The sequence below is a fragment of the Ictalurus punctatus genome, chromosome 20 (assembly GCF_001660625.3).
Source record: "Ictalurus punctatus breed USDA103 chromosome 20, Coco_2.0, whole genome shotgun sequence".
Lineage (NCBI taxonomy): Eukaryota > Metazoa > Chordata > Actinopteri > Siluriformes > Ictaluridae > Ictalurus > Ictalurus punctatus.
The window spans coordinates 20,521,505-20,531,972 of record NC_030435.2 but is presented as its reverse complement, the minus strand read 5'-3'; the positions used below and the strand labels follow the sequence as shown (position 1 = coordinate 20,531,972).

Here is a 10,468-nt window from a genome sequence, read left to right as displayed (position 1 = left end):
GTACATCCATCCATCCTCCAATCTTCTATACCGCTTTATCCTTTTCAGGGTCACGGAGAACCTGGAGCCTATCCCAGGGAACATCGGCACAATCGGTACACTCTGGACAGCGTGCCAGTCCATCACAGGGCACAATCGCACACACACTCACACACCCATTCATACACTACGGACACTTTGGACACGCCAATCAGTCTACCATGCATGTCTTTAGACTGGGGGAGGAAACCGGAGTACCCGGAGGAAACCCCCGCAGCATGGGGAGAACATGCAAACTCCGCACACACACACACACATAGGGCCACGGTGGGAATCGAATCCCCGACCCTGGAGGTGTGAGGCGAACGTGCTAACCACTAACCCACCGTGCGCCCACTTAATTGTACAGTGGTATTTATATGTATGTATGATAAATAATGTTACACTACTATTATGTTCGTCTAACAAAAGATTTACCACTGAATATCACTCCAGTGACAAGAATTTGTAACTTAAAACCCAATTTATTGTTGGTGATGATCAACTCTATCTATATACACGAGTGGCATGAACGAAATAAACCTGAACAATGGCTATACACCTTGATACAATGGTACCAAGTCAGCCTTGGCCTGGATGCACCTCTTGAATAAACTCACAATGGCAAAGAAAGAAGTGTGAACGCATGAATATTTCATGATCAATTCCTGTGCAATTGTCCCCGCATCAACAGGATGCATTTAAATTCTGCATTCTATAATATGTATGTCCACGTTCATATTTTCACTATAAAGGATGCAGGTTCTTAGCTTTTCCACAGATAGCACTTTAATGACGGTCTGTTTTTCTGAACCCACGTTCTGTATTGTGACCCTGGTTAAACGTGTGTAACTTGACTCTCGTCTGAGGCGTCACCCCCCAGTCCACAGCAGGGGCTCCGTGCCACTGGCACTCCCGCTGACCGACAGCATGCATTCACGTCCAAAAAAGGGCCTGCCATTCAGGGCAATGAAAACGATGAAACGTGGCCATTATAACGGGGACACAGAGGGATACCTGATCCACCTCTGTTCTTCCCACGTCCTCATTATCGCAGGCATTTCATAGCCGAAATATCTGCTCGCATCTCCACTGTTATTGCAGACCAACACTCGCAGACTGAAACTGTGCTTTCGCATTTTGTGCTTTATGTCAAGGGGCGATGGGGAACAAGCAGTCTATTTTCACTCCTCAGCAACTGGACGCATATCAGGTCAGTTCAGGACGAGAAATCCCTCTCGATCCTGACCTCTGTAACCTCTATAACCTCTGAACTGGTGATCGTGGTCAAATTGCTTAAAATTTATATTGTAATGTTTAGTCGCAAGTAGCAAAAATGTAAATATTTAGTCAAATGTGTGACGATTTACATGGCATTACGACAATTCTTTTGTCTTAAAATGTCAGTATGTGAATACTAAAGGTTTATTTATTTTTTTTATTTTAAGTGCTACAAATTTGTAGGCTGTTGAAATGACAGTTTGCCGTTTAACAGCATGATCTGCATTTCCATTTTGATTTACAGGACTGTACATTCTTCACCAGAAAAGAAATTCTTAGGTAATTTGAACGATCTGTTGTTTGACGATTCAATACTGTGCGAAAGTCTTAGGCACCCTGATTTGTTTTTCCTTTGTAGAACTTTTGCCTTAATGTACCTTCAATGTCATTCTTTGTTTCGTGTCGTTCGCGTCATCGTGTGCGTAGAAAAGACCGTATCGTTCGTTTTCCGAATATTCATCGTGTTATTCATCGCACTTAATCGAAACAATCTTTTATTAGTCTTGCTCTATGTCAGAATAGAGCAAGACTAATAAAACCTTAACCTACGGACGCTTTACACGAGGTTCTTGCGGGAAAGTCACAGCCTTGTAGCTTGTTTTGTTCCACATCAGGTTCCCATGCATGAATGTACACACCGTGGGAAATACTGTGATGGTTACATTTTAAAGAAATGTAGGGAAAGCCGTGAGCTCGATCTAACTTTACGTCTTAACTGTACGTCATTGAGAGCGTTAACTCGTCCGTTCCGTTTCCTTTTGTAATGAGAACATTTCCATGCACTATAGCTGATAAATAAAAACTCGTTTCTACGGAAACCCATGTCATTCACGTCAATCAATATTTATACTCGTTTGTCATGGCAACAAGATAACATGGTTGTAAAATATCAAGAGTATCAAGATTTAGAAGTGTGATTAAAGGGAACCAGAACTAACTTGTAGTAGTTTTTTTTATTACGTCTTGACAGTATGATGATTTTGTTCATTAGAAGGTAAAGATTTCATTGAACAAGAACAGGAACGGGTTAAAACTATTGGAAAAGTTTAGAACAAACATAGCAGTGAGGGAGCCGAGGGTTGAGTTGACTCTTATTTGGTGGCCCGAGCCAAATGATCTGACTGACTTCCCATCAGTAAAAAGGACACAACATAAGGAATAATCAATAATATATGTTATTAAAATGATGACGTTCTTCTTCTTTTTTCTCAATCAGACTTTTTCATAGGTATCGCGATTTGGCCCCACAGCTTGTTCCGCTCGACTACACCACCCAGCCAGATGTGCGTCTGCCCTATGAGCTGATTGGCAGCATGCCAGAGCTGAAGGTACAGTATATGGGCCTCCCATTGCACGAACACCACACACTGCACCACTCGCTCCGTGTTCCTTATCAATTATGGATCCGCTACTAATTGATCGCAGCCTTGGAGAGGTTGTGTGTCATCAGATCCCCCTGAACTCGAGAAAGCATCGACTTATGGACTCTGCTGAAGTGCAAGCCCATTACACGCCACTTCACACAGCAGTATATACACCATCAGTATCACCATCAGTATATACACCAGCTTATCAGGTACACATACCGCTACATCATCAGCCACATCACTGCTGCACTGAGAATCGTTCCACCACCCAAACGGAGCGGGGCGAAAACATTTGGGTTCACCGAAACTGGGCAGTGGAAGATTGGAAAAAGACTTTCTTTCTTCATCTGTTCGGTTTTGGTGAGCCTGTGTCCATTCCAGATTCAGATTCTTGTTCTTGGGTGACAGGATTTGAACCCGATGTTGTCTTCTGCTGTTGTAGTCCATCTAGCTCAAAGGTCAATGTGTTGTGAATTCTGACACGCTTTTCTACACACCACGGTTGTAAAGAGTGGTTAATTGAGTTATCGCAGTCTTACTGTCAGCTTGAACCGGTCTAGACATTCTCCTCCGAGGTCTCTTATCCACAACGTGTTTCCGCCCATAGAACGGCCTCTTCATGTTTAAAATGTTTAAAAAATAAAAACCCCCCAATCGTTATGTCTGTTATGCTCGAAGGTCCTAGCAGATCAGCAGTTTCTGAAACGCTGAAACGCTCAAACCATGGCACTAACAACCCTGACAGTTTCTAGTTTTCATGTATCAAGTCAGAAATGGCTTTTTCCCTCTGAATACCATCCATCTTCTACCGCTTACTCCTTTTCAGGGTCACGGGGAAACCTGGAGCCTATCCCAGGGTCAGGGTGCCAGTCCATCGCACAATCACACACACATTCATACACTACGGATACTTTAGACACGCCAATCAGCCTACCACGCATGTCTTTGGACTGGGGGAGGAAACCGGAGTACCCGGAGGAAACCCGCGCAGCACGGGGAGAACACGCAAGCTCCGCACACACAGGGCCACGGCGGGACTCAAACCCTGGACCCTGGAGGTGTGAGGCGAACGTGCTAACCACTAAGCCACCTTGTGCCAGAAAAGGTGAAAAACCAGAAAAGCACTATTCTGGCATAATCCAGTCATCTGTCCTTTTGTGCAATTTGTATTTTCATTGGACAATAGTGGTTGTGTATTGATCTACTTTTGGCTCCTCCTCCAAAGGCTATTTTTTGTGGAAAAAGTCTGTGAGAGTAAATAATTCATTGCACCCGTTACTTTCACATGCGCCTTCTCAATCACCGCCGATGGTGTTTAACAGACACGTCAGCGAAGTGGTCTGAAAATATCAGCCCAAATGGACAGCAAATCTAGGGGATGTTTCACTCTTTGTAATCACCTGACACAGCCGTCACTGCATGAATGTACAGTCTGGCCTAGAAAGAAATCAGCCCCCAGCCTCACTTCTTCTACAGCTCATCCGGTGTACTTTTTCTCACAATGATTGGTAGTGCTGTTGTGCGTGCTTCCTCAAAAATCCCAAATAATCCGCTTTAAGCAATTCGTTAGCAGCAGACAATCTCACGTGGAGGTCAAAATGGAACCTTATATTCATCACATCTGATCTTTTTAGACATGCTAGTTTATTTACACCCGCACGGGGTCATGGGAGAACCTGGAGCCTATCCCAGGGAACTCGTGGGCACAAGGCGGGGGACATCGAGGACGGGGTGCCAACCCATCGCAGCGCACAATCACACACTATGGACAATTTGGACACGTCAGTCAGAATACAAGGCATGTCTTTGGACTGAGAGAGGAAACCGGAGTACCCAGAGGAAACCCCCGAAGCAGGGGGAAAACGCAAACTCCACGCACACATGGTGGGTGCGGGACTCCAACGCCAAACCCCAGAGGCGCGAAGCCGCTTCGTCTTTTTAGAAAAGTGTTGTAGCTTTGAAGTGATGTAAAATAATAACGTCTTGTCTGTGATTATACATGTCTCGTACAGGATAACCCGTTCAGGCAGAGAATCGCAGAAGTCTTCTCAGAGGACGGAGAAGGAAACATGACTTTAGACGATTTCTTGGACATGTTTTCAGCGCTGAGCGAAATGGCACCAAGGGATCTAAAGGCCTACTACGCATTCAAAATCTATGGTCAGTCCTAGACAGAGCAACTCAAGCCAGTTTACAGTACACACACACACACACACACAATGCCAAACCTCTCCCAAGCTATTGTATCTGTGCTATCATTATTAATGATAAGCTAGTTTAAGATGACTATAGGTCAGAAACACATGTACAGGAGCAGAGATCACCAGCTTTCCTTTGTGTTAATCATGTACAGGCCAGCTGACAATACTTTAAGGAAAGGTGTAAATAATGCACAAGTTTATTAGAGCATGGTTTATCTCCAAACAGGAGACACTGTGTGTGTGTGTGCCTGGGGCTGTCTAATTAAACATGCTATCAGATGAAGCCATTTTACAGCAGCACATGTTCCACGGCCTCCGAAGGTCAAGAGAAAGTTTTCATTTATTATTTAGAGACAGTAAACAAAAGAAGCTCGGCTACAGGGATGACTGATGGAAGCAGAAGTCCTACCGGGAGTTATGCTTTTCGTCTAATCAAACTGTAGCGCTACAGTGGAAACCGTGGCAAGAACCCATGCTAGATTTCTTTTATATATATATATATATATATATATATAGTGTAAACCTGACAAATCTTGAGGCAATCTCAGTCAGGCTCGGTGTTTAAAGTTTAAAGGTGGAACTGTAAATATTCAGATTAGTGGTGCGGAAGTAGAAGACTACAAATAAGCTGGGAGATGTTTTTTCTTTTTCCCCACTCCCGTGCTGACACAGCCCTGTTAACTTTATTACCTTTAAACACCTACATGCATTAGTGTCCATCCTTCATCCACACTTGAAATCGATGCAAGTTATGAGCTTGGAAAATGAACTAGGTCGGACACGCTGAACCCTCATCCGTGCTGCTCGAAAAATAGCCGTTAAGTCTACACTCATACGGTTCAACTCCGTGCACGAACAACAGTGAAATGTATACACTAAACTGAAGAAATGAACTGAAGTACTGTAGCCTAGAAAACACAGTAAACGGTCATAAAAGGAACAAAATGATAAGTATGAACATGTCCCAGCTCTCACTTATGCTGAAGCCTAACTCCAGCTTTAAATCAGCATGTGTTCATTAGGAGCCATATAAATCTGGAGAACATAGATACGCTCCTCTCTTGACCTAGCTAGCATTAGAAATGAATATTAGAAACGCTTATGAACAGGATTTAAAAAGCCTTTTAGAAACCATGTCAGGTTAGCAATCTAGCTAGCATTAGCAATACAGATGTTATTTGTTATGTTTGATACATGTCCTCTCAGAGATTTTGTCTGATAGGTCACGGTAGCTAGCTAGCTAGCTAGCATTGGCAGTGAACTGCTATGAAAATAGATCTGATTTGATTTATACATGTAATGAAGGTTTGTTTTGCATATAGTAATGTACATAATGTACACATCCTATTCCAAAGGCATGACCTTGATCTGGAGGTGTTCAGTGGGGTTGAGGTCCGGGCTCTGTGAAGGACTCGAGTTCTTCCACTCAAACTTTGGCAAATCAAAACCTACATGGAGATCGATTTGTGCGCAGGGGAATTGTCATACTGGTCAAACAGGTTTGGGCCTGTTAGTCCCAGTGAAGAGAAATTGTAATGCCACAGCATATAAAGGCGTTCTAGACATTTACGGGCCTCCAACTTTGTGGCAAAATTTAGGGAAGGCCTAAAAGAATGTCATTTCATTATTCCCATCTTTCCCTTTCTAAGACTTTAACAACGATGACTTCCTTTGTAAATCGGACCTGGAGAAGACCTTGAACAAGCTTACACGGAACGAACTGACCGAGGATGAAGTGAGGATGGTGTGTGAAAAAGTCCTCGACGAAGCCGATATGGACAACGATGGCCGTCTGTCACTGGAGGATTTCCAGCACATGATCATGAAAGCACCGGACTTCCTCAGGTTAGAGCCACTGTACACGTAAGGCTCAAGAACACAACTTTAACGGTGACTCATGTGTATCTCGGTCCCTCCAGGTTTTTGCAATTGCAGAGATTAACTCAAATCAAGCAATCTTGCAAGAGCTTCAAATAAAATTTTTTTTTTTTAAATTACCACAGATTTGGGCCAAGATGCAGGGTGTGATGTCACAATGCACCATGTGACATCACAACGTGCATTCAGTCAAAGCCCTCGTCGATTCACGTGCGTTGAACAAGTACGGTTAAAAGGTCTCATTTACCAAGAAACATCACTGTGAAAAACAATTTAGTGCAAATAATAAGTATTATTATTATAATTATTATTATTATTAATAATACCTTAGATTTATATAGAGCTTTTCTAGGCACTACAATCCTCAATTACATTGTATGGGGGGAAATCTCCTAACCCACCACCATTGTGTAAGATCCACCTCGATGATGCGACACTAGGCATAGTGCACCAGAACACCCCCCACACCCCAGCTATTAGTGGAGAGGGGCGGAGAGCGATGTAGCCAATTCAGAGATGGGAATTATTAGGGGGCCATGATAGATAAGGGCCAATGGAGGAATTTCACCAGGACACCATGGATTTTTAACGACCACAGAGTGTCAGGTCCTCGGTTTAACGTCTCATCCCTGTCACTATACTGGGGCATTAGGATCCACGCAGACCGCAGGGCGAGCACTGCCTGCTGGCCTCAATAATACCACTTCCAGCAGCAAGCTTAGTTTTGGGACATCTCCCATCCAGGTACTGGTCAGGCTCACCCCTGCTTAGCTTCAGTGTGAAGCGAGAGCTGCAGGGTGATATGGCTCAATTTGCAATTTCACCAATTCAAGTAGTTTTCCGCAAAAAAAAAAAAAAAAAAAAAAAAAAGGCGCTCAAAAATCTCCACAGATTTTGAAAAACAAACATTTTGGACCACAACAATCACAGAAAACAAATAAAAAAAAAAACCCTTTGTGAAATACTGGACGGACTTGTATCTTAGCTGTATAGTTATAGTTATTCCAGTGGCCTTATTTTTAAAAACAAAGCTTCTTCGGTAATGTGAACAATTCCATGAACCCTTTTTTTGGGTATTTAAAACCTGTGGGAATTTAAACTCGGCTCAGAGATAAACTGAACATCTCATTTCTTTCCAGCACTTTCCATATCAGAATATAAGACAAGTCTTTGAGGACCAAATGGATTACAGTACAAAGCTTTTCTTTGACCAGACGGAACGTAGACACCACAGGAAACCGAAGAGGAGATGGAGGAAATACATCACCTGGACTTTTACAGCACTTTTCTTCTGAGAACAATGAATCAACAGTTAAATGCATCAAACCAAGATGTTGCACTTCCTCGATCTACACTTCGCCTTTTAGTTTCCCCATTTTTTTTTTTTTTATTTCAATGCGACTTTTGTTTTAACGAAAACGAGTATTGTTTCTGAGAACAGAGGATCCGACGCTGGCCTGTAAATCCCAACAGCTCCCTTTCTCGGCGACGAAGCGGCACTACTAAAGATTACGACGACGCACAAATAAAAACCACAAAAAAAAATCTTTACTTCTTAAAAGAATCTTATTTTAATAAATCAAAAAGCACTGATATCTACAAAACTGTAGACAATTTTTCAACATGATTTTTTTTTTTTTAGAAAGTACAGTACAATTAAAGTAGATCTCTTTTTAGAGTGTTATTTACAATTTTCCTTTTTTTGTTGTTTTTATTGGTTTTTTTTCCAAAATGTAACAACTTTCTTCTCCCCGTTCACCTCGCGATCAAAAAAATTAAATGAACGTTTGTATAAAAGAAATGAAAAGGATATGAAGGACAGTGAATTCAAAATAAAACAAAAGAAACAAAGATCTGACAGTCGAACGGTATTAACTGCTTGAAGAGGCTTGACGCAGTTGGCAAAACTGCTGACACTTCAGGAAGTACTACCAGTTTAATAAATCGTCTCCTCTCCAAATATTTTTACTTGACCAAATCTGTACAAGAGTGCACAGAAAGGGGAAATAAAACGAAACCGCTGGATCGAGCCGTTATGCTGGTCACATCAAAGCCAGGTCCAGTGCTGCATTACAGGTTACTGACGTAAAACACACTGAATGGTGAAAACTACATCTCTCACTCGATACACTCTATACAAGTCTCTTATTATTAAAGAGTCACTGAATTGCACAAAAGCGCTTGACAAAAGCAAAAAAACAAAAACAAAAAAAATACACAGAGACTATGGGAATGTCTTTAAGAAGTGTAACAAAAGAAAAAAAAACCTACTGCAAGAGGGAGGCGAGAGAGAAAGAAATACGCAAAAATACAAGAGGTCAAAAATGTCACCTTCATAATGCATAGATCTATAATGAGAGATCAAGTATTAGTAATTAAGACAAATGGCAGAATGTTAGGAAATCTCAAAGGAAGGAGGTACACAGGATGTGGGCTGGAGTGGGAGATATGGAGACGTGGAAAAACTCCTATAGGAAGTAGATACATTTAGACTCTTTGGAAAGGGGCGGAAGGGAAGGGAAGGGAAGGGAAGGGAAGGAAAAAAAAAAGTGCTAAAGTTCCTTTCATTCAAACCAGCTTTTCATTATCTCAAGCTTTCATCGAAACAAAAGAAAACGACGCTCGTCTCGGTGAGATCTCTCTCTGCTTCCCAGAAAAGAAACTGTAAAACACTGTATTTATAAAACTCCTAATCTAGAAGCAACTATTCCTTCACTTTTTTTGTTTTTGTTTTAAATATTACGGGTCTCTCAGCGCTGGTAAGTTAACGGCTCGCCTGGCCTATTGCTAGCTGTGATTAAGATACACGTTTATAACGTCAGCGAAGATGAAGACGAAGCAGCTGCCAACATAAACGATATGAGCAGCTGTTCTCTGTGCAGACAAGTCCAGTCATATGAACTATAATAATTTAAGCGCACACAGGAAATGGGCAGGAAATGTCTTACAGGGTGCCTGATGCCGTCTATGGTATCGAACATGAAGTGACGAGTGTGTTAAGAGTCTAGTCAAACCTTAGAGAAAGAAAAAGGAAAAACCCAGCTGTTTCCTGTTGCGTAAATAACACGTCTGCTTTTCTAAGCAAAATCAGACGCGATATAAAAGCAAACACTGAAGAAGAGATGACAAAGATACATGGGTTTTTTTTTCCCCTTAAGGCTTGAATTCAATTTCTAGTCTTGGATCGGAGCAAATATTCAGGTTTTTCACTACAGCTCAGATATTAGAAACATTGAACCAAAGGCTGAGGTTGGTTTGTGTATATTTCCTTGTGGGCAGTTAATAACAAGGCAAAAAATCCCATTGTTATATTAATTGGTTACACAGCGGAATGATCACAAAATCAGAACATCTACGCTACATTACTTCTGGGGGAAAATAAATAAATACTGTTCACGGCATTTAAATTTAAAACCATGAAAGTTCACGATGGGGCAAAAATGTCAGCGCAAAATGAAGCAACAACTTTTTCTGTTTGTTTGCGATTCCTGTAAACGATACTATTTGGTGATTTCCTATGAAGGAAAGCAGGGAGAAATGATCCTTGACACTTCTCCAACCCCAGAAGGACATAATTGTACACTTCTGTGGCACAGAAAGAGGACTGATAAGACTTGAGAGTAAATGGGAATGTGTTATTAATGGTGCAATCTTTAGTCATGAAGACAATGATAATTGGGGGGGAAAAAAAAAAAAAAAAAAAAAAAAAGAAGAGAGGGGAAA

General features: G+C 41.7%; 1 protein-coding gene across 1 annotated transcript; it reads left to right on the top strand.

The window, feature by feature from the left end:
- Window positions 1-841: 841 nt before the first annotated feature.
- Window positions 842-8,127, top strand: cib3 (calcium and integrin binding family member 3). The gene is made up of 6 exons (XM_017495859.3): window positions 842-1,231; window positions 1,544-1,578; window positions 2,516-2,627; window positions 4,679-4,826; window positions 6,517-6,712; window positions 7,885-8,127. The coding sequence occupies exons 1-6, from the start codon at window positions 1,181-1,183 to the stop codon at window positions 7,904-7,906; spliced, it is 564 nt and encodes a 187-aa protein (XP_017351348.1). The 5' UTR covers window positions 842-1,180; the 3' UTR covers window positions 7,907-8,127.
- Window positions 8,128-10,468: the final 2,341 nt, after the last annotated feature.

What these genes read in the sequence shown, in the direction of transcription:
- cib3 (XM_017495859.3), top strand. Translation starts at nt 1,181, where the DNA reads ATGGGGAACAAGCAGTCTATTTTCACTCCTCAGCAACTGGACGCATAT. An exon ending in CTACGCATTCAAAATCTATG is followed by an intron (nt 4,827 to 6,516) that starts GTCAGTCCTAGA and finishes TCCCTTTCTAAG; the next exon opens with ACTTTAACAACGATGACTTC. An exon ending in AAAGCACCGGACTTCCTCAG is followed by an intron (nt 6,713 to 7,884) that starts GTTAGAGCCACT and finishes ATTTCTTTCCAG; the next exon opens with CACTTTCCATATCAGAATAT.